The sequence below is a fragment of the Artemia sp. Qi Xiang Cuo genome, chromosome 7 (genome assembly GCF_049724085.1).
Source record: "Artemia sp. Qi Xiang Cuo chromosome 7, ASM4972408v1, whole genome shotgun sequence".
Lineage (NCBI taxonomy): Eukaryota > Metazoa > Arthropoda > Branchiopoda > Anostraca > Artemiidae > Artemia > Artemia sp. Qi Xiang Cuo.
In genome coordinates this window covers 74,471,929-74,497,217 of record NC_142800.1, presented here as the reverse complement: position 1 = coordinate 74,497,217, position 25,289 = coordinate 74,471,929, and the positions used below count along the sequence as shown (strand labels likewise).

Here is a 25,289-nt window from a genome sequence, read left to right as displayed (position 1 = left end):
TTTTTGCTCTGTGGGGGGGGGGGGTAGGGATACTTTGTCGGAAATGGGGTACCAAAATTTGCTTAAATGCATTTTCGTTACGATTTTATGAGTTGGACCGAAATTTTGGCCGGGGGCTCAAACCTGGTCGCCCCCCCCCCCCCTTCGTGGATATGGCCTTGTAAATGCAATTTTTTTTCAGCTTTTTATAGTCAATTCGTGCGATTCACACTTAAGCATGGGCATCTGCTGAAAGTTTGTTAAGAGGTTTTACACCTACAAAAGAAATTTCGGGGAAGGGGGTTAAAGATTTGAAAAAATATTTCCCAGACAACTGCTATTTTTTCTATTTGATGGGCTTTTATATTTTTGGTCTCTTAAGGGGAAGTAAGTGCCCAGTCCTCCCCCTTGAGAGTGCTCGTGCTCCAATGGGAATTTCTTTTAAAAATGAGGATTGGAAACTTTGATTAACTAATAAATTTTGGTCATTTACAGAACGAGTAGGCTACTTATTTGTGGGATCATTATTTTTTAAGAAATTTTACACAGGAAAATTAGAAGTTTAAATGTAAAGCAAGCCGTTGTGAACCCAATTTTGATGTAATCAAGTCTTGATTTGACGCATGATATATGAATGAAAAAAAAAGAAAAAAAAACTATTCCATCGGAAATGTTTATCCATTGCAGGAAAATTTGTCTTTAACGTCATAGGAAAAAAGCGTATTTGTCAAGGTGTTTAGCTTAAGATAATAAAGCGAGGATTTTGGTTGTGTAAACGGAAAAACCCTTGTCGTTTCCTATACATCCGAAAATAAGCTCCGAGTATAACCAAAGGTAAAAGAACGAGAAATTATTGTGACATTTTTTTTTATATGAATATTTCGGCTTTATATCTAAGAGCCATCATCAGCAACGGACAGATACATATAAAAAAGGCTTAAAATCAGGGGCGTAATTTGTGGCGTGGCAGGGGGGCAACTGCCCCTCCCAGACCTCGGTTTGCTTTCCCCCTCCCCCGCCCCCAGACCCAAGTTTTTACCTCTGCTGAAATTACGCCACATCTTAAAATGAAATACGTGATGACAAAAACTTAAAAAAAAAAAACAGTTCCAGCATCATTACTCAAATGAAATTAAACCAGGGCTGAAAAACTTCCACGAAACAAGGCAATTGTCGTGTATGTTTTTCAGTCCTGGTTGTGAACTTCCTTTGAGTGATGATGCTGGGACTTTTTTTTTCGTCTTTTTTAGTGGTCATGTATTTATTTTAAGTTTTAGCTTATATTTTTCTGTGCTTTGCTGATAACGGCTCTTAGATGTGGAGCTGAAACACTCATTTGGAAAAAAATTCACTGTCTTAAAATAGTTCCTTGTTGTTTTACCTTTTGTTATTTGTGTTATGGGGATACAGTGTGGTCTTCGTTGCTATTAAAATCAATTATTAAAATAAACTCTCTACGTAAGCATTATCATAATAGTTTGAATTTTACTTTTCTCTTTAAATAGTGGTTGCTTTTATAAACAGAAAACCTCTTGAAATTACCTTGAATTATGTTTGCTATTAAGGCAAGCTTCATACGGTGGTGTTACAGACAAAAAGATAGTCTACTTGTAAAGAATGCTGTGACTCGAAAACTTTTCTGTCTTTTCACTAGCTTAAATTTCACATAAATCTATTCTTTTTTCTGGGTCAGAATTTAACACGGTAAAAGCACGCAGGTACAGCAACAAATAAAAAAAGCGTGGTTATTAGCCATCCTATTCTGACATAAGCTTATGGAATAATATTATTGGCCTTAGAAAATACGTCACAAAAATAAACTAACGGAAATAAAGGGTACTTTTAACACAGTAGCATAGGGCATTAATATCTCCTTTTCTTTTTAGTAGCAAAGCCAAGGAGTTTTTTTTTTTTTTTTTTATCCCCTCGCCTAAATATGTTTATTCCATATAAATTCATGTTTTTTGTTATAAAAGTCTACAACCAAAATTTTCATGTCGGACCCCTCGAAATGGCTGGAGCCCTTCTGGGATGGAATCCCTTCTGGAAGGGATGGCCCTTCTGGGATGGAATTCGGGCTACACCCCTTGGTTCATAAAAGTTCCTTGTTTTTATTTCTTGGCAATGGGAGTAATTTTGCGGCGTGTGAAAGGTATATATCGTGTTATAGTGGTTACACATAACGCGGTGCTCCCACGGCGTCAATAAAGTTAATAAACTTTTTGGTGAAAGTGCGAACCATAAATTTCGTCCAACTCACACAAGGATTTCACCTTTTTGACTTTACAGTAATTTTTCATAGAAAGTAACTGAAATAGTCGGACATGGAGCTGAGAAAACCATCTTTTTAAGCATTTTCTCCTTTTAATAATATAAAAACATATTTTTTTGTTTCTTTTATCAAGCAAAATATTTAAAAAGTATACACTATTATACTTGTAGACACTAATTTGTATGTTATTTATTTGAAATTTTCCACACGTCTTCTGCTATTGGTTGAACTTTGTGGACTTTCTTGAAAAAGTTAAATACAGTTCAACTTTTTTTTCCGACAGCAATAAAGTCAACAAAGTCATGCGAGACAAACGGTTTATTAACTTTGTGGCCAGCTTTATCAACTTTATTGACCTCGTGGGATCCCCGCATTAGGATAAGTGAGCCTATAACGCTGGTTTATGCATGGTATGTCAGAATTAAATTCGTTTCTGATGACTCGATTATGTTTAGCTGACCAATCAAACTGGAACTTCATGGGAGGGGGTAGAGAGTGAAGCCTCAAATAGATCGGGGTGGAAGAGGAGTGTATGCTGCTATGTTGGCCTCGGGTGGTTTGGTACCACAATGAATTGTTAGTTGTAGTAGTAGCAATAGCAGCAGTAATAATAGATTTTTAAACACGTTTCGTACCGTCATCTACTGAATATAAGCAACAATGAGAATGAACTATAAAAATCTACAGCTTTTTTGACGAATTTTTAAATCAAAATTTGGGTTTTTAATCAGTAGGAAGAGCCTTTCAGATGAATTAATTTATTAAGGTTGGAACAAATGTGTAATTTCAAAGAGACACCAGGGCCAATTGACGATTTGCCTGTAAAATTCGCAATCAGTTCGTGAGGCGGATCGGACTTGAAAATCCAAATTTTAAGGGAATTTTTCTTCAACAATCTGACTATTAATCGAATCGTTATCTACTGAACTAAACATTTTAGTTTGAGGTGCCCGTTTTTTTGTATGTTCCAACAGGTGTGTCCTTCAAGTCAAATTTTGTTTTGGATTACCTCTCCCTGTCGAAGAGCATAGTTATGTATTTACCCATGTGCGATATGAATATTCTACTTATTAATTGGAATTTTCGTTCAGATTGTGAAATTGGCTATGCTCTTTCTGAGTAGTATCATTGATTTTGGGAAATCTTGTAAATTTTGAGAAAATTGACCGTGGATTTTGGCAAGTTTTCAGTTTTGAATTATCATACTGACAAAGAAAATACATAATAAAATGAAAAGACTACACTGTATGCCATCTTTTACTAAAAAACAAAATTCAAATCTAAAAAACATGCACAAATCCGCTATTAATGACTTGAGTCATTGTAGGTATTTTTCCAGTTTATGCTTTGAATGGGTAGATCCAGTATTCCGGTGTTACTTTTCACTATCATGAGCAAATGGACAAATTCAATTTGCTCCGAATCTGTTTATTTCACAGAATGCGAATTAATACGGCTAAGCAGGTTCATTGAACCTGTTAAAATTTATAAAACTTTTAATAGCTTTTGTTTGGTCTTTCCAATAAGGTATACAAGATTTTTAAGATGAAGAGATGCTCAGTGATTTTTTACTCTCAACACCTCGTTCATTGAAATAATATCTATTTAATTATTACTTTCGGGAAAAATTGAATTTGGTTGGCCGAAATAAGCGAACCCACATCCGGCCAAGGCAGTATCAAGCAAGCTTCGAAAACGAATCTGAGACACAAACCACAAATGGCTGTTATACCAAATTTAGTAATTTTTGCCTGTTTGTGGTTTAACCCGGATGTAACAGGTCACCGGACTCCAGCAGCCGTGACTAACTGTATGATAGCCACAGTTAACTGCTTTTGTATGTCCATTCAATATTTACACAGGAGAACTGGAGGAAACAGAGGTTGACAAAAGGTCGTGGTCATTGAGACTATATACTGATTTTTCTTAACTGTGATGTTAAATTATTGACTGATGGATTGATGTTTGTAGGCCAACATTGAGGATATGACGATATTTTATTGAAAGCAAATATGCTTGAAAATCTTTTGTTGCAAAATAAATCTTTTATCTACACTTCCTATTACACTCAAGCACATATGAAATACTTAGCCTTGGTGAACAAAGAGAAAATTTCTATGGAAAAGGAACTTTGCCCGTTATTAATTTTCCACACAATTCGCTTATTGTTGCAAAACTGTTTCTGGCAAAGTACAAAGTTATCCTCGTCACAGGAAGGATAACTAGTTTGAAGGGTTTTTTGGGAGTGAGGCAACGGTGGTGCCGATTAGGTGATTGGTCATTCCACTCTTACATCCCCCTCTCCTCAAACTTTGAAAACACCCTTTTTTGGTATTTTCATTGAAAAATACCCCTTTTCAGTGTTTTTATTGGGAAAACGAAAAACAAAGCAAAATTGACCCCCCCAGATTTGAAAGATATATTTGCCCCCCCCCCCGAATTTCCATCAATCTGTGCCACTGGGAGGTACGACTTAGGAGAATAAAAAAATAGGCGAAACATACGGAGAATCTTATATGTCAGAACCAGAGCTATCTTGGAATTTTGGTGTACACAGGCCCAAAACCCCTCCCCCACATCTTTTTGCGTGTATACCCGTGTCGCAGCAGCAGTATCATTCAAACCCAAGAAATGTTATGTCTCTTGTTTTGTTGAATGTCTATTTAGGAATATCTTGTAATGTTATACCTACTTGATCGAATAGTTCAATTCTTTGTAAAAAAAATCATTGTAAAAAAAAAAAAAAAAAAAAAAAAAACTCATTGTTAACTATAGTTGGTACATCCGCAAGTCGATAACTTTACAGCTTTTTCGTTCCCTCGCATAATTTATATCTTGTAATTTCATCGCCTTTGAATAATTAAAACTACGTGTATGCTTGTAACAACTATAACTTTTCTAAATGCTGAAGACGCATGAACTGCGTTAAGGAGGATGCGAGTTCGACATAGTGTGTGGAGTCTTTACGGCTGAAGCTTGAAAAAAGTAATTGCGTTTTATGAGTAGTAACCATCTTTTGAATTTGGGTGAAGCTATAGCAATTTGAAATATCATATGGAATTTGGGTGAAGCTATAGCAATTTGAAATATCATATGGAATTTGCTTGAAGCTATATACTTTGCTATTCTACAGGGGCATTACACCTTTGCCAAGAGATTTACGCAATTTAAGGACAAGTTTTTCTGACATAGATTTCTAGCTCATGATATACAAGTTTTTTTTTTAAGGTTAAATCCGTGGTCATTCATCTGTAAGTTGATTAGTAGGTTTTTTTTTTTTAACTTGGCTAATAGGTTTTTAAACCTATTACTACGAACGCTACATGCATTCTATTTTTGGAACTAGGAGCGAGATTGCGTGATGCTATCAGACTGGTTTCGTTTCATGGGTTCATTAATAGAAGGACTAATGTTTTTGAAAAGGGTAATTACTTCTTTAGTTTACGAGATTTGCGAATTTTTTGCGAAAAGATATTTGCGTAAAGGTATTGCGATGGTTAAGAATGCCTCACGGGTAATTAAAGAATGAGGAATGGGATACTATAATTAGAATGATTTTAAGTTGAAAAATTGTGACGTATAAATAACTCAGTTATTTGCTTGCGTGTATAGGAATTCCCATGTTATTTGCTTGCTTGTATTTTGTGTTAAAATAAGTAGTTTTTGTATCTTTTAAAAGAGCTTTAAGGGTTTGAGAGACTCAGTTGCCTAATTCCGTGTGGTTTTCCTTTACTTGGTGGTCATTAAAAAGGAAATTTTTGTGTTAAATCAGTAGTTTTTGTATCTTTTAAAAGAGCTTTAAGGGGTTTGAGAGACTCAGTTGCCTGATTCCATGTGGTTTTTCTTTAATTGGTGGTCATTTGTTGTATCTTTTAAAAGAGCTTTACAGGGTTTGAGAGACTCAGTTGCCTAATTCCGTGTGATTTTTCTTTAATTGGTGGTCATTAAAAACTAAAATTTTGTGTTAAATTATTAGTTTTTGTATCTTTTAAAAGAGCTTTACGGGGATTGAGAGACTCAGTTGCCGGATTCCATGTGGTTTTTCTTTACTTGGTTGTCATTAAAAACGAAACTTTGTGGTCATTTGTTGTATCTTTTAAAAGAGCTTTACAGGGTTTGAGAGACTCAGTTGCCTAATTCCGTGTGATTTTTCTTTACTTGATGGTCATTAAAAACGAAATTTTTGTGTTAAATAAGTAGTGTTTTTATAATTTAAAAGAGGTTTATGGGGTTTGAGAGACTCAGTTGCCTGATTCCGTGTGATTTTTCTTCACTTGGTGGTCATTAAAAACGAAATTTTTGTGTTAAATAAGTAGTTTTTGTATCTTTTAAAAGAGCTTTATGGGGATTGAGAGACTCAGTTGCCGGATTCCGTGTGGTTTTTCTTTACTTGGTGGTCATTAAAAACGAAATTTTTGTGTTAAATAAGTAGTTTTTATACCTTTTAAAAGAGCTTTACAGGGTTTGAGAGACTCAGTTGCCTAATTCCGTGTGGTTTTCCTTTACTTGGTGGTCATTAAAAACGAAATTTTTGTGTTAAATCAGTAGTTTTTGTATCTTTTAAAAGAGCTGTAAGGGGTTTGAGAGACTCAGTTGCCTGATTCCGGGTGGTTTTTCTTTACTTGGCGGTCATTTGTTGTATTTTTTAAAAGAGCTTTACAGGGTTTGAGAGACTCAGTTGCCTAATTCCGTGTGATTTTTCTTTACTTGATGGTCATTAAAAACGAAATTTTTGTGTTAAATAAGTAGTTTTTGTATCTTTTAAAAGAGCTTTAAGGGGTTTGAGAGACTCAGTTGCCTGATTCCATGTGGTTTTTCTTTACTTTGTGGTCATTAAAAAAGAAATTTTTGTGTTAAATCAGTAGTTTTTGTATATTATAAAATATCTCTAAGTGTTGTGAGATACTCTGATTACTTATTCAATGTAGTGTTTCTATTCTTGGTTTTAAATAAAAACGAACTTTTTTTGTTAAAAAAGTAGTTTTTGTATCTTTTAAAAGACCTTTAAGGGGTTTGAGAGACTCAGTTGCCGGATTCCATGTGGTTTTTCTTTACTTGGTGGTCATTTGTTGTATCTTTTAAAAGAGCTTTACAGTGTTTGAAAGACTCAGTTGCCTAATTCCGTGTGGTTTTACTTTACTTGATGGTCATTAAAAACGAAATTTTTGTGTTAAATCAGTAGTTTTTGTATCTTTTAAAAGAGCTTTAAGGGGTTTGAGAGACTCTGTTGCCTGATTCCGTGTGGTTTTTCTTTACTTGGTGATCATGTGTTGTATCTTTTAAAAGAGCTTTACAGAGTTTGAGAGACTCAGTTGCCTAATTCCTTATGGTTTTCATTTACTTGGTGGTAATTAAAAACAATATTTTTGTGTTAAATAAGTAGTTTTGTATCTTTTAAAATAGATTTACAGGGTTTGAGAAACTCAGTTGCCTAATTCCGTGTAGTTTTTCTTTACTTGGTGGTAATTAAAAACGAAATTTGTGTGTTATATAATTAGATTTTGTATCTATTAAAAGAGTTTTAAGGGGTTTGAGAGACTCAGTTGCCGGATTCCTTTTGGTTTTTCTTTACTTGGTGGTCATTAAAAACGAAATTTTTGTGTTAAATCACTAGTTTTTGTATCTTTTAAAAGAGCTTTAAGGGGTTTGAGAGACTCAGTTGCCTGATTCCGTGTGGTCTTTTCTTTAATTGGTGGTCATTTGTTGTACCTTTTAAAATAGCTTTACAGATATTGAGAGACTAAGTTGACTAATTAATTGTGTTTTTACTATAATTGTTTGTTATTAAAAACGAAATTTTTGTTTTAAATAAGTAGTTGTTGTATATTTTAAAAGAGCTTTAAGGGGTTTGAGAGACTCAGTTGCCTGATTCCGTGTGGTTTTTCTTTACTTGGTGGTCATTTGTTGTATATTTTAAAAGAGCTTTACAGAGTTTGTGAGACTCAGTTGCCTGATTCCGTGTGCTTTTTCTTTACTTGGTGGTCGTTAAAAACGAAATTTTTGTGTTAAATAAGTAGTTTTTCTATTTTTTAAAAGAGCTTTACGGGGTTTGAGAGACTCAGTTGCCTGATTCCGTGTGGTTTTTCTTTACCTGGCGGTCATTAAAAACGAAATTTTTGTGTTAAATAAGTAGTTTTTGTATCTTTTAAAAGAGCTTTTCGGGGATTGAGAGACTCAGTTGCCTGATTCCGTGTGTTTTTTCTTTTCTTGATGTTAAATACAATAATAAGTGTTTTGTTTATTTATTTTTTTTTTTATCTTTTAAAATATCTTTAAGGGGATTGAGAGACTCAGTTGCTGGATTCCATGTGGTTTTTCTTTACTTGGTGGTCATTTGTTGTATCTTTTAAAAGAGCTTTACAGAGTTTGAGAGACTCAGTTGCCTAATTCCGTGTGGTTTTCCTTTACTTGGTGGTCATTTGTTGTATCTTTTAAAAGAGTTTTACAGAGTTTGAGAGACTCAGTTGCCTAATTCCGTGTGGTTTTCCTTTACTTGGTGGTCATTAAAAACGAAATTTTTGTGTTAAATCAGTAGTTTTTGTATCTATTAAAATAGCTTTACAGGGTTTGAGAGACTCAGTTGCCTAATTCCGTGTGGTGTTTCTTTAATTGGTGGTCATTAAAAACGAAATTTTTGTGTTAAATATGTAGTTTTTGTATCTTTTAAAAGAGCTTTACGGGGATTGAGAGACTCAGTTGCCGGATTCCATGTGGTTTTTCTTTACTTGGTGGTCATTAAAAACGAAATTTTTGTGTTAAATCAGTAGTTTTTGTATCTTTTAAAAGAGCTTTAAGGGGTTTGAGAGACTCAGTTGCCTGATTCCGTGTGGTCTTTTCTTTACTTGGTGGTCATTTGTTGTACCTTTTAAAAGAGCTTTACAGGGTTTGAGAGACTCAGTTGCCTAATTCCGTGTGTTTTTTCTTTACTTGGTGGTCATTAAAAACGAAATTTTTGTTTTAAATCAGTAATTTTTGTATCTTTTAAAAGAGCTTTCAGGGGTTTGAGAGACTCAGTTGCCTGATTTCGTGTGGTTTTTCTTTACTTGCTGGTAATTTTTTGTATCTTTTAAAAGTGCTTTAAAGGGTTTGAGAGACTCAGTTGACTAATTCCGTGTGATTTTTCTTTACTTGATGGTCATTAAAAAAGAAATTTTTTTTTTAAATTAGTAGTTTTTATATCTTTTAAAGGAGCTGTAATGGGTTTGAGAGACTAAGTTGCATGATTAAGTGTGTTGTTTCTTTAATTGATGGTCATTAAAAAATAAATTTTTTTGTTAAATAATTAGTTTTTGTATCTTTTAAAAGAGCTTTAAGGGGATTGAGAGACTCAGTTGCCTGATTCCTTGTGGTTTTTCTTTTATTGGTTGTCATTAAAAAATAAATTTTTGTGTTAAATAAGTAGTTTTTTTATCTTTTAAAAGAGCTTTACGGGGATTGAGAGACTCAGTTGCCGGATTCCGTGTGGTTTTTCTTTACTTGGTGGTCAATAAAAATGAAATGTTTTTGTTCAATAAGTTGTTTTTGTATCTTTTAAAAGAACTTTACAGGGATTGAGAGACTCAGTTGCTGGATTACTTGTGGTTTTTCTTTCATTGATTGTCATTTGTTGTATAATTTAATATAGCATAAAATGGTTTGAGAGACTCAGTTTCCTAATTATGTGTGGTTTTCCTTTAATTTGTGGTCATTAAAAAACAAAATTATGTGTTAAATAAGTAGTTTTTTTATCTTTTAAAAGAGCTTTACAGGGTTTGAGAGACTCAGTTGCCTAATTCCGTGTGGTTTTTATTTAATTGGTGGTCATTAAAAACAAAATTTTTGTGTTAAATAAGTAGTTTTTGTATCTTTTAAAAGAGCTTTACGGGGATTGAGAGACTCAGTTGCCGGATTCCATGTGATTTTTCTTTACTGGGTGGTCATTAAAAACAAAATTTTTGTGTTAAATCAATAGTTTTTGTATCTTTTAAAAGAGCTTTACGAGGATTGAGAGACTCAGTTGCCTGATTCCGTGTGTTTTTTTTTTACTTGGTGGTCATTTGTTGTACCTTTTAAAATAACTTTACATAGTTTGAGAGACTCAGTTGACTAATTCTTTGTGTTTTTCCTTTAATTGGTGGTCATTAAAAACTAAATTTTTGTGTTAAATCAGTAATTTTTGTATCTTTTAAAAGAGCTTTTAGGTGTTTGAGAGACTCAGGTGCCTGAGTCCGCGTGTTTTTTCTTTACTTGAGGGTCATTTGTTGTATATTTTAAAAGAGCTTTACAGGGTTTGAGAGACTCAGTTGCCTAATTCAGTGTGATTTTTTCTTTACTTGATGGTCATTAAAAACGAAATTTTTGTGTTAAATAATTATTTTTTGTATCTTTTAAAAGATCTTTAAGGGGATTGAGAGACTCAGTTGAATGATTCCGTGTTGTTTTTATTAAATTTGTGTTAATTAAAAAATAAATTTTTTTGTTAACTAAGTAGTTTTTTTATCTTTTAAAAGAGCTTTAAGGGGATTGAGAGACTCAGTTGCCTGATTCCCTGTGGTTTTTCTTTACGGGTTGGTCATTAAAAACGAAATTTTTGTGTTAATTAAGTAGTTATTGTATATTTTAAAAGAGCTTTACGGGGATGGAGAAACTCAGTTGCCGGATTTCATGTGATTTTTCTTTACTTGATGGTCATTAAAAACGAAATTTTTGTGTTAAATAAGTAGTTTTTGTTTCTTTTAAAATAGCTTTACGGGGTTTGAGAGACTCAGTTGCTGGATTCCTTGTGGTTTTTCTTTACTTGGTGGTCATTTGTTGTATCTTTTAAAAGAGCTTTACAGAGTTTGAGAGACTCAGTTGACTAATTCCGTGTGGTTTTACTTTACTTGGTGGTCATTAAAAAGGAAATTTTTGTGTTAAATCAGTAGTTTTTGTATCTTTTAAAAGAGCTTTACAGGGTTTGAGAGACTCAGTTGCCTCATTCCGTGTGGTTTTTCTTTACTTTGGGGTCATTAAAAAAAAAATTTTTGTGTTAAATAAGTAGTTTTTGTATCTTTTAAAAGAGCTTTACGGGGATTGAGAGACTCAGTTGCCGGATTCCATGTGATTTTTCTTTACTGGGTGGTCATTAAAAACAAAATTTTTGTGTTAAATCACTAGTTTTTGTATCTTTTAAAAGAGCTTTAAGGGGTTTGAGAGACTCAGTTGCCTGATTCCGTGTGGTTTTTTCTTTACTTGGTGGTCATTTTTTGTATCTTTTAAAATATCTTTACAGAGTTTGAGAGACTCAGTTGCCTAATTACGTGTGGTTTTACTTTACTTTGTGGTCATTAAAAACGAAATTTTTGTGTTAAATCAGTAGTTTTTGTATCTTTTAAAAGAGCTTTAAGGGGATTGAGAGATTCAGTTGCCTGATTCCGCGTGGTTTTTCTTTACTTGGGGGTCATTTGTTGTATCTTTTAAAAGAGCTTTACAGGGTTTGAGAGACTCAGTTGCCTAATTCCGTGTGATTTTTCTTTACTTGACGGTCATTAAAAACAAAATTTTTGTGTTAAATAAGTAGTTTTTGTATGTTTTAAAAGAGCTTTCAGGGGATTGAGAGACTCAGTTACCTAAATCCGTGTTATTTTAATTAACATGGTTGTAAATATAAAATAAAATAATTAGATAAAAAAGTATTAAGATTATATTTTAAAATATCTTTAATGGGAATTAGAGACACAGTTGCAGGATTCCAGGTGTTTTTTGTTTACTTGGTGGTCATTAAAAAAGAAATTTTTGTGTTAAATAAGTAGTTTTTGTATCTTTTAAAAGAGCTTTACGGGGATTGAGAGACTCAGTTTTACCTTGTCACAGTTACATTTTCTTGATTTTTCAAAGTTCATTTTGAATTTCTTTCGATGACAGGCAAGAGTCGGTATAGTACAGGTGTGTTTTGGTGTGGGTGACGGTGTCACAGTTACATGTTCTTGATTTTTCAATGTTCATTTTGAAGTTCTTTCGCTGAAATGCAAGAGTTGGAATATTTCAGTAGTGTTTGGTTGTGGTTTACCTTGTCACGGTTACATTTTCTTGATTTTTCAAAGATTATTTTGAATTTCTTTCGCTGAAATGCAAGAGTTGGAATAGTTCAGTAGTGCTCGTTTGTGATTTACATTCTCACAGTTACATTTTCTTGATTTTTCAAAGTTCATTTTGAATTTCTTTCGCTGAAATGCAAGAGTTGGAATATTTCAGTAGTGTTTGGTTGTGGTTTACCTTGTCACAGTTACATTTTCTTGATTTTTCAAAGTTCATTTTGAATTTCTTTCGTTGAAATGCAAGAGTTGGAATATTTCAGTAGTGTTTGGTTGTGGTTTACCTTGTCACAGTTACATTTTCTTGATTTTTCAAAGTTCATTTTGAATTTCTTTCGCTGAAACGCAAGAGTTGGAATATTTCAGTAGTGTTTGGTTGTGGTTTACCTTGTCACAGTTACATTTTCTTGATTTTTCAAAGTTCATTTTGAATTTCTTTCGTTGAAATACAAGAGTTGGAATATTTCAGTAGTGTTTGGTTGTGGTTTACCTTGTCACAGTTACATTTTCTTGATTTTTCAAAGTTCATTTTGAATTTCTTTCGCTGAAATGCAAGAGTTGGAATATTTCAGTAGTGTTTGGTTGTGGTTTACCTTGTCACAGTTACATTTTCTTGATTTTTCAAAGTTCATTTTGAATTTCTTTCGTTGAAATGCAAGAGTTGGAATATTTCAGTAGTGTTTGGTTGTGGTTTACCTTGTCACAGTTACATTTTCTTGATTTTTCAAAGTTCATTTTGAATTTCTTTCGCTGAAATGCAAGAGTTGGAATATTTCAGTAGTGTTTGGTTGTGGTTTACCTTGTCACAGTTACATTTTCTTGATTTTTCAAAGTTCATTTTGAATTTCTTTCGTTGAAATGCAAGAGTTGGAATATTTCAGTAGTGTTTGGTTGTGGTTTACCTTGTCACAGTTACATTTTCTTGATTTTTCAAAGTTCATTTTGAATTTCTTTCGATGAAATTCAAGAGTTTGACTAGGTCAGGAGGGATTGGTTGTGTTTTACCTAGTCACAGTTACATTTTCTTTATATTTCCAAGTTCATTTTGAATTTCTTTAGTTGAAATGCAAGAGTTGGAATATTTCAGTAGTGTTTGGTTGTGGTTTACCTTGTCACAGTTACATTTTCTTGATTTTTCAAAGTTCATTTTGAATTTCTTTCGTTGAAATGGAAGAGTTGGAATATTTCAGCAGTTTTTTGCTGTGTTTTACCTTGTAACATTTAAAATTTCTTGATTTTTAAAAATTTAATTTTGAATTTATTAATATTAAATGAAATATTTGTAATATTAAATTAGCGTTTGGTTTTGTTTTACCTTGTCACAGTTAAATTCTCTTGATTTTTCAAAAGTCCATTTTGAATTTCTTTCGTTGAAATGCAAGAGTTGGAATATTTCAGTAGTGTTTGGTTGTGGTTTACCTTGTCACAGTTACATTTTCTTGATTTTTCAAAGTTCATTTTGAATTTCTTTCGTTGAAATGCGAGAGTTGGAATATTTCAGTTCTGTTTGGTTGTGATTTACCTTGTCACAGTTACATTTTCTTGATTTTTCAAAGTTCATTTTGAATTTCTTTCACTAAAATACAAGAGTTGGAATATTTCAGTAGTGTTTGGTTGTGGTTTACCTTGTCACAGTTACATTTTTTTGATTTTTCAAAAGTTCATTTTGAATATCTTTGGTTGAAATGCAAGAGTTGGAATATTTCAGTAGTATATGGTTGTGGTTTACCTTGTCACAGTTACATTCTCTTGATTTTTCAAAGTTCATTTTGAATTTCTTTCGCTGAAATGCAAGAGTTGGAATATTTCAGTAGTGTTTGGTTGTGGTTTACCTTGTCAAAGTTACATTTTCTTGATTTTTCAAAAGTTCATTTTGAATTTCTTTCGCTGAAATGCAAGAGTTGGAATATTTCAGCGTCACAGTTACATTTTCTTGATTTTTCAAAGTTCATTTGAATTTAATTCGTTGAAGTGCAAGAGTTGGATTATTTCAGTAGTGTTTGGTTGTGTTTTACCTTGTCAGAGTTACATTTTCTTGATTTTTCAAAGTTAATGTTGAATTTCTTTCGTTGAAATGCAAGAGTTGGAATATTTCAGTAGTGTTTGGTTATGGTTTACCTTGTCACAGTTACATTTTCATGATTTTTCAAAGTTCATTTTGAATTTCTTTCGTTGAAATGCAATATTTGGAATATTTCAGTAGAGTTTGGTTGTGGTTTACCTTGTCACAGTTACATTTTCTTGATTTTTCAAAGTTCATTATGAATTTCTTTCTTTGAAATGCAAGAGTTGGAATATTTCAGTAGTGTTTGGTTGTGGTTTGACTTGTCTCATGTACATTTTATATTTTTATAATATTTGATTTTTTAATTTCTTTCGTTGAAATGCAAGAGTTGGAATATTTCAGTAGTGTTTGCTTATGATTTACCTTGTCACAGTTACATTTTCTTGATTTTTCAAAGTTCATTTTGAATTTCTTTCGTTGAAATGAAAGAGTTGGAATATTCCGGTGGTGTTTGCTCGTGGTTTACCTTGTCACAGTTACATTTTCTTGATTTTTCAAAGTTCATTTTGAATTTCTTTCGTTGAAATGCAAGAGTTGGAATATTTCAGTAGTGTTTGGTTGTGGTTTACCTTGTCACAGTTACATTTTCTTGATTTTTCAAAGTTCATTTTGAATTTCTTTCGTTGAAATGCAAGAGTTGGAATATTTCAGTAGTGTTTGGTTGTGGTTTACCTTGTCACAGTTACATTTTCTTGATTTTTCAAAGTTCATTTTGAATTTCTTTCGTTGAAATGCAAGAGTTGGAATATTTCAGTAGTGTTTGGTTGTGGTTTACCTTGTCACAGTTACATTTTCTTGATTTTTCAAAGTTCATTTTGAATTTCTTTCGTTGAAATGCAAGAGTTGGAATATTTCAGTAGTGTTTGGTTGTGGTTTACATTGTCACAGTTACATTTTCTTGATTTTTCAAAAGTTCTTTTTTAATATATTTCTTTGAAATGAAAGAGTTGGAATATTTCAGTATTGTTTGGTTGTGTTTTAAATTGTCACAGTTACATTTTATTGATTTTTCAAAGTTCATTTTGAGGTTGTGGTTTACCTTGTCACAGTTACATTTTCTTGATTTTTCAAAGTTCATTTTGAATTTCTTTCGCTGAAATGCAAGAGTTGGAATATTTCAGTGTCACAGTTATATCCAAAAAGTTATATCCAGTTATATCCAGAGATCCCGAGAAGAAGTTATATCCAGAGATATCCAAAAAGTTGGGTTGATCTAGGTTCACTTAGAGTGGTGCGCCACTCTAAGTGAACCTAGATCAACCCAACTTTTTGGATATCTCTCTCACTATGACTCTGGTTGAGTGTCGTGTCTGTGCGTGTCTCGTCTCTATGTGTGTGTGTCATCTCTGTGGGTGTGTTGTCTAAAAAACCAGTCTGGTTGAAAACGTGGAGTTTTCGTACTGCTCACTTTTTTGCACTGTGGAGGAACCAGCGGGGAATCCCCGCTCGTTTGGAAAGGTGTCAAGGAAAGGCATGCAAATAGCATGTAGTTTAAAAACGTGTTTAATCACGTTTCTTGAATGATTCAAAATGAACTTTGAAAAATCAAGAAAATGTAACTGTGACAAGGTAAACCACAAGCAAACACTACTGAAATATTCCAACTCTTGCATTTCAACGAAAGAAATTCAAAATGAACTTTGAAAAATCAAGAAAATGTAACTGTGACAAGGTAAACCACAACCAAACACTACTGAAATATTCCAACTCTTGCATTTCAACGAAAGAAATTCAAAATGAACTTTGAAAAATCAAGAAAATGTAACTGTGACAAGGTAAACCACAACCAAACACTACTGAAATATTCCAACTCTTGCATTTCAACGAAAGAAATTCAAAATGAACTTTGAAAAATCAAGAAAATGTAACTGTGACAAGGTAAACCACAACCAAACACTACTGAAATATTCCAACTCTTGCATTTCAACGAAAGAAATTCAAAATGAACTTTGAAAAATCAAGAAAATGTAACTGTGACAAGGTAAACCACAACCAAACACTACTGAAATATTCCAACTCTTGCATTTCAACGAAAGAAATTCAAAATGAACTTTGAAAAATCAAGAAAATGTAACTGTGACAAGGTAAACCACAACCAAACACTACTGAAATATTCCAACTCTTTCATTTCAACGAAAGAAATTCAAAATGAACGTTGAAAAATCAAGAGAATGTAACTGTGACAATGTAAACCACAACCAAACACTACTGAAATATTCCAACTCTTGCATTTCAAAGAAAGAAATTCAAAATTAACATTCAAAAATCAAGAAAAACTAACTGTGAAAAGTTAAACCACAGCCAAACACTACTGAACTATTCCAACTCTTGCATTTCAATGAAAGATATTCAAAATGAACTTTGAAAAATCAAGAAAATGTAACTGTGACAAGGTAAACCACAACCAAACACTACTGAAATATTCCAACTCTTGCATTTCAACGAAAGAAATTCAAAATGAACTTGAAAAATCAAGAAAATGTAACTGTGACACGGTAAATCATAAACAAACACTACTGAAATATTCAAACTCTTGCATTTCAACGAAATAAATTCACAATGAAATTTGGGAAATCAAGAAAATGAAACTGGGACAAGGTAAACCACAACCAAACTCTACTGAAATATTCCAACTCTTGTATTTCAAGGAAAGAAATTCAAAATGAACTTTGAAAAATCAAGAAAATGTAACTGTGACACTGAAATATTCCAACTCTTGCATTTCAGCGAAAGAAATTCAAAATGAACTTTGAAAAATCAAGAAAATGTAACTGTGACAAGGTAAACCACAACCTCAAAATGAACTTTGAAAAATCAGAAAAATGTAACTGTGACAAGGTAAACCACAACCAAACACTACTGAAATATTCCAACTCTTGCATTTAAACGAAATATATTCAAAATAAACTTTTAAAAAATCAAGAAAATGTAACTGTGACATGGTAAACCACAACCAAACACTACTGAAATATTCCAACTCTTGCATTTCAGCGAAAGAAATTCAAAATGAACTTTGAAAAATCTAGAAAATGTAACTGTGACATGGTACACCACAACCAAACACTAATGAAATATTCCAACTCTTACATTTCAATGAAAGAAATTAAAAATGAACTTTGAAAAATCAAGAAAATGTAACTGTGACAAGGTAAACCACAACCAAACACTACTGAAATATACCAACTCTTGCAATAAAGCGAAAGAAATTCAAAATGAACTTTGAAAAATCAAGAAAATGTAACTGTGACAAGGTAAACCACAACCAAACACTACTGAAATATTCCAACTCTTGCATTTCAACGAAAGAAATTCAAAATGAACTTTGAAAAATCAAGAAAATGTAACTGTGACAAGGTAAACCACAACCAAACACTACTGAAATATTCCAACTCTTGCATTTCAACGAAAGAAATTCAAAATGAACTTTGAAAAATCAAGAAAATGTAACTGTGACAAGGTAAACCACAACCAAACACTACTGAAATATTCCAACTCTTGCATTTCAGCGAAAGAAATTCAAAATGAACTTTGAAAAATCAAGAAAATGTAACTGTGACAAGGTAAACCACAACCAAACACTACTGAAATATTCCAACTCTTGCATTTCAGTGAAAGAAATTCAAAATGAACTTTGAAAAATCAAGAAAATGTAACTGTGACAAGGTAAACCACAACCAAACACTACTGAAATATTTCAACTCTTGCATTTCAGCGAAAGAAATTCAAAATGAACTTTGAAAAATCAAGAAAATGTAACTGTGACAAGGTAAACCACAAACAAACACTACTGAAATATTCCAACTCTTGCATTTCAACGAAAGAAATTCAAAATGAACTTTGAAAAATCAAGAAAATGTAACTGTGACAAGGTAAAACTGAGTCTCTCAATCCCAGTAAAGTTCTTTTAAAAGATACAAAAACTACTTATTTAACACAAAAATTTAGTTTTTAATGACAACAAAGTAAAGAAAAACCACATGGAATCCGGCAACTGAGTCTCTCAATCCCCGTAAAGCTCTTTTAAAAGATACAAAAACTACTTATTTAACACAAAAATTTCGTTTTTAATGACCACCAAGTAAAGAAAAACCACACGGAATCAGGCAACTGAGTCTCTCAAACCCCTTAAAGCTCTTTTAAAAGATACAAAAACTACTTATTTAACACAAAAAATTCGTTTTTAATGACCATCAAGTAAAGAAAAAATCACACGGAATTAGGCAACTGAGTCTCTCAAACGCTGTAAAGCTCTTTTAAAAAATACAACAAATGAACACCAAGTAAATAAAAACCACACGGAATCAGGCAACTGAGTATCTCAAACCCCTTAAAGCTCTTTTAAAAGATACAAAAACTACTGATTTAACACAAAAATTTCGTTTTTAATGACCACCAAGTAAAGGAAAACCACACGGAATTAGGCAACTTAGTCTCTCAAACACTGTAAAGCTCTTTTAAAATATAAAAAAAATGACCAACAACTAAAGAAAAAACCACACGGAATCAGGCAACTGAGTCTCTCAAACCCCTTAAAGCTCTTTTAAAAGATACAAAAACTACTGATTTAACACAAAAATTTCGTTTTTAATGACCACAAATTAAAGAAAAACCACATGGAATCCGGCAACTGAGTCTCTCAATCCCCGTAAAGCTCTTTTAAAAGATACAAAAATAATTATTTAACAAAAAAATTTAGTTTTTAATGACCACCAAGTAAAGAAAAAACACATGGAATAAGGCAACAGAGTCTCTCAATCCCGGTAAAGCTCCTTTAAAAGATACAAAAACTACTGATTTAACACAAAAATTTCGTTTTTAATGACCACCAAGTAAAGGAAAACCACACGGAATTAGGCAACTGAGTCTCTCAAACTCTGTAAAGCTCTTTTAAAAGATACAACGCATGACCACCAAGTAAAGAAAAACCACACGGAATCAGGCAACTGAGTCTCTCAAACCCCATCAAGCTCTTTTCAAAGATACAAAAACTACTTATTTAACACAAAAATTTCGTTTTTAATGAACAAAAAGAACAGGAAAAACAAAAGGAATACGGCACCTGAGACTCTCAAAATCAGTACATCTATTAAAAAAGATACAAAAAATGAACACCAAGAAAATAAAAACCACATGGAATCCAGCAACTGAGTCTCTCAATCCCCGTAAAGCTCTTTTAAAAGATACAAAAACTACTTATTTAACACAAAAATTTCGTTTTTAACGACGACCAAGTAAAGAAAAAGCACACGGAATTTGGCAACTGAGTCTCTCAATCCCAGTAAAAATATTTTAAAATATACAAAAACTACTTATTTAACACAAAAATTTCGTTTTTAATTACTACAAAATAAAGAAAAACCACACGGAATCCGGCAACTGAGTCTCTCAATCCCGCTAAAGCTCTTTTAAAAGATACAAAAACTACTTATTTAACACAAAAATTTCGTTTTTAATGACCAACAAGTAAAGAAAAACCACACAGAATAAGGCAACTGAGTCTCTCAATCCCCGTAAAGCTCTTTTAAAATATAAAAAAACTACTTATTTAACACAAAAATTTTGTTTTTTACGACAACAAAGTAAACAAAAAACACTCGGAATCAGGCAACTGAGTCTCTCAAACCCCATAAAGCTCATATAAAAGATACAAAAACAACTTATTTAACACAAAAATTACGTTTTTAATGACCAACAAGTAAAGAACAAACACACTGAATTAGGCAACTGAGTATCTAAAACCCTGTAACGCACTTTTAAAAGATACAAAAAATGACCACCAGGTAAAGAAAAACCACGCGGAATCAGGCAACTGAGTCTCTCAAACCCCTTAATGCTCTTTTAAAAGATACAAAAACTACTTATTTAACACAAAAATTTCGTTTTTAATGACCATCAAGTAAAGAAAAATCACACGGAATTAGGCAACTTAGTCTCTCAAACCCTGTAAAGCTCTTTTAAAAGATACAAAAACTACTTATTTAACACACAAATTTCGTTTTTAATGACCACCAAGTAAAGAAAAACCACACAGAATCCGGCAACTGAGTCTCTCAATCCCCGTAAAGCTCTTTTAAAAGATACAAAAATTACTTATTTAACACAAAAATTTCTTTTTTAATGCCTACTAAGAAAAGAAAAACCACATGGAATCCGGCAACTGAGTCTCTCAATCCCCTTAAAGCTCTTTTAAAAGATACAAAAACTACTTATTTAACACAAAAATTTCGTTTTTAATTACCACCAAGTAAAGAAAAACCACACGGAGTCAGGCAACTGAGTCTCTCAAACCCCTTAAAGTTCATTTAAAAGATACAAATACTCCTTATATAACACAAAAATTTCGTCTTTAATGACCAACAAGTAAATAAAAATCACACGGAATTAGGCAACTGAGTCTCTCAATCCCTGTAAAGATATTTTAAAAGATACAACAAATCACCAACAAGTTTCGTTTTTAATGACCACCAAGTAAAGAAAAACCAAACGGAATCCGGCAACTGAGTCTCTCAATCCCCGTAAAGGTCTTTTAAAAGATACAAAAACTACTGATTTAACACACAAAAATTTCGTTTTTAATGACCATCAAGTAAAGAAAAATCACACGGAATTAGGCAACTGAGTCTCTCAAACCCTTTAAAGATCTTTTAAAATATACAAACAATTACCACAAAGTATAGTTTTTATTGAAAACAAAGTAAAAAAAAACCACATTGAATCAGGCAACTGAGTCTCTCAAACCCCTTAAAGCTCTTTTAAAATATACAAAAACTACTTATTTAACACAAAAATTACGTTTTTAATGACCATCAAGTAAAGAAAAATCACACGGAATTAGGCAACTGAGTCTCTCATACCCTGTAAAGTTCTTTTAATAGATACAACAAATGACCAATAAATAAAGGAAAACCACACGAAATTAGGGAACTGAGTCTCTCAAACCCCTTAAAGCTTTTTTAAAAGATACAAAAACTACTTATTTAACACAAAAATTTCGTTTTTAATGACCACCAAATAAAGGAAAACCACATGGAATTAGGCAACTAAGTCTCTCAAAACCCTTAAAGCTCTTTTAAAAGATACAAAAACTACTTATTTTAACACAAAATACAAGCAAGCAAATAACATGGGAATTCCTATACACGCAAGCAAATAACTGAGTTATTTTTACGTCACAATTTTTCAACTTAAAATCATTCTAATTATAGCATACCATTCCTCATTCTTTAATTACCCGTTAGGCATTCTTAACCATCGAAATACCTTTACGCAAATATCTTTTCGCAAAAAAATCGCAAATTCTCGTAAACTAAAGAAGTAATTACCCTTTTCAAAAACATTAGTCCTTCTATTAATGAACCCATGAAACGAAACCAGTCTGATAGCATCACACAATCTCGCTCCTAGTTCCAAAAATAGAATGCATGTAGCGTTCGTAGTAATAGGTTTAAAAACCTATTAGCCAAGTTTAAAAAAAAAACCTACTAATCAACTTACAGATGAATGACCACGGATTTAACCTAAAAAAAAACTTGTATATCATGAACTAGAAATCTATGTCAGAAAAACTTGCCCTTAAATTGCGTAAATCTCTTGGCAAAGGTGTAATGCCCCTGTAGAATAGCAAAGTATATAGCTTCAAGCAAATTCCATATGATATTTCAAATTGCTATAGCTTCACCCAAATTCCATATGATATTTCAAATTGCTATAGCTTCACCCAAATTCAAAAGATGGTTACTACTTTTATGGTTAAGAGTTTGGATTTTTGTTTTTCGTTTTTTAGTGTGGTTTTTCAATATTTCCTCAGTTTAGACTTGGGAGATAAGTGGGTCCATTTCAATCCACTATTTGCCTCGCCCTCCCCAGTTTCCGTGTATAGGGTATACAAACATGATAACCACTATAATTATAAAATGTAAGAGTATAATTGAAAGTAAATTGTGAACTAAAAAAATCGAATTTTATGTTTAACAATGTCTTAGACAGATAATTAATTTTATTACATTCTTTTAAGTTTTATTTATTTTTTTTGTTTTCATTATTCAGTGTTACGTCAAAAAAATCACTCAATGCTAAAGTGGTACTTGTGCATTTTATGGTACTTGTACTTACTTGTACTTGTTGCACGTTCAATCCGCACCCAGACTCATCGTGGCGCCCAGCAGATGACGACATGTGTCCAACACACCAACACATGTCAACACACCACTAAATCAAGTTTGGTTGATGCTAATGAAATATAATAAAATAGAATGAATATATAATAGTTTAATTTACAGTATATAGCGGTTTGTACCATAAAATGCACAGGTACCTGCTAAAACTTGTCAAAACTGTTAAATTGCCTTTTGTTAACTTAATAATTCTTTATTGTGGATTCTTTAAAAGCGTATTTCTGATAAAGTATGATTTTCTAACAGTTATATAATATAATTATATAACACAATATAAAAACAGTTATATAATATAATATAATAATAGAAATATAATTTGTCCTCTAGCAAACTTAGACTGAGCCCAATGAGTTAGGTAAACAACCGACTAAGTATCTGAAGGGCTCACATAAATTGATAAATACAAAAAAAATTTTAGCCTATTTCTTTTACAAAATATATTTGGGATCTTATATTAGACCTTAGTTCAATTACCATTGATTCTAAAGTTAATTCTAAGGTGTGTGGGTGATTGCACTTTTTTATTCTTAAAACACTTTTGTTCAAGACTTCAAACTTTACAATCAAAATCATAAAAAGGCTTAATAAAGACTAGAGATAAAACTTCCCTGTGTAATGGTCTTTTGAAATCGAGCTGTAAGAAATAAAAACTACATAAAATTAGGCTTTCAAGTCTTTGATCACTTTGATGAAATTTTTGCCTGAAAAGATGATCAAAGTTTGATCAGAAAAGATGATCAAAGTTTGACCGGACCGGTTCAAGCCTACTCTTGCACACTAAACTCGCAAAACCTCTAAAAATTTTGCTAACATTTTGATCCAGAATGCTTAAATCATCAGCTTAATCTGAGTTTAGGAGTGTTTTACTTCCCTAATTGATTCCGTGTTCTTCCACTGCCTTTGCTCTGCTCCTTAAGACAAAGTCCTTCGAAATGATCCATATAGATAGGGATAGGACACAACCCTGCTTAGCTCCTCATTTAGTACGAAACCAACTACTAACCTCATTTACTACTTTAACCACACCAATGTTATTCTCGTACATTGCAATTGTACTAATCACTTTAATGTAGTTATCTGGTATACCATGCAAGGATAGCACCTTCGTTGTAGCTCAACTATCAGCTGAGTCAAACGCTTGGGCATAATCTATAAAAATTAAGACTAAGGGGGTTCAGCGACTCAGGCACTTCTCAATTATTACTCTAAGAGGGAAAATTTGGTTGAAGCTTCCTCTCCCCTTCCTAAAACCACACCATTCTTCTCTTAAAACTGTGTCTACAGCATTTCTAAGTCTAAAAAGTATTCTCATACTAAGTGACTTGCTTCCTAAAGAAAACAAGCTAATGCATCCATAAGAGCTACACTCACTCTTGTCACCTTTCTTAATGAGGGGTTTAATTAGATGTTTCCTAAAATTACTAGGTGATTCCCCTTTTCCAAAAATTAAAACGAAAGCCATTGGAGCCTCAGTCTATTCGATCCTTCTGTACGAAGTTCAGACTTGACCTACAACTGCAGCTGTTCAGTGCCGTCTCGACACTCTTCAATCTAAGTGGCTTCAGAGAATTAAGGGAACCCAATGCTCAGACTTTGTCAGCAATGACCGCTTGCGAAGTTTGACTTCCAAGTCACCCTTGTCACGCCAGGCTGCCTACCAGACACTTCGCTGGTTTGGATATCTTTTGTGGCTGCATGCCGACATTTCGACTCGGATCCTTTATGACTTTGAACCAATCAGTATTGGCTTGAAACGTCCAAGAGGAAGGCCCAAGTTCCGTTGGAACGACAGTCTCGAGAAATTCCAGGATCAGGCTGGAATTTCGCTGTCAGATGCAGAAGCCTTTTCTGCTGGCCATCCCAAGTGGAGAAGGCTGACGACTCTGTCAACGCAACCCCAGCACGAGGATTAAGTAAGTAAGTCGCATGCAAAGTGCCACAAACTTTTTCATTCTTTTCTATATCATTTCCTGTATCTCTATGACGGTTTAGTACGTTCTAAAAATGTTCGGCTGATATTTTTTAAACTCTTTCCTTATGACTAATTGTGACCCAGTTCCAATCTTTAACTGGTACAGGTCTAGATTGACTATTCGTTCTCAATTTATTAACATTCCAGCGCAATATTTTACTGTTATGCAGTCTGGCTGCATCTTCCAGGTCTTTGGCAATTTTATCCGCGATCTCCACTTCACACCTCCTTAGTTCATATTTTAATGCTTTCTCCATTTTCTTGACATTCCTCTTATTTTCATATATCACTCAAATAGTTTCTTCTACAAGCCCCTCCTCCTCTCTATTAAACATACAGCATTGTTATTAATATTCCTAGCTGCATTTCCAACTTTTTTCCCGAAGACACAATCTGCAACTTCACAAACTATTTTCCTAAAATTATTCCATCTATCTTCTATATTGTAAAATTTTTAACTCTTCAGTTTAGTATTCATCTGTTCAGGGGCGTATTCCCAGAATCAAATTGACTAGATCAAAGAGGTCTTAGGCGGCTTACCAAAACAAATTAGAAAAACCACCCTTTTAGATATGCAATTCTCCAGTGAATTTAAAAAAGACAGAGCAATTCAGCAGGAATCTCAACATTCTATAATTTCCACATCAGCCGTATAATTCTCTGGTAAAAAGTAACCTTGGTATGTAGCCTTTGGGTATGTTGGTAAATAGAATAGATGGCTCTAAAGCAAAAAACAATAGGGCCGTTCTTTTACTTATCTATGTGCTAAGATCTT

General features: G+C 32.9%; 1 protein-coding gene across 1 annotated transcript; it reads left to right on the top strand.

Annotated features, from left to right (window-relative positions):
* The first annotated feature begins 3,970 nt into the window (after nucleotides 1–3,970).
* Nucleotides 3,971–24,455, top strand: LOC148950680 (uncharacterized). The gene is made up of 2 exons (XM_089091919.1): nucleotides 3,971–4,088; nucleotides 24,064–24,455. The coding sequence occupies exons 1-2, from the start codon at nucleotides 3,971–3,973 to the stop codon at nucleotides 24,453–24,455; spliced, it is 510 nt and encodes a 169-aa protein (XP_088948045.1).
* Nucleotides 24,456–25,289: the final 834 nt, after the last annotated feature.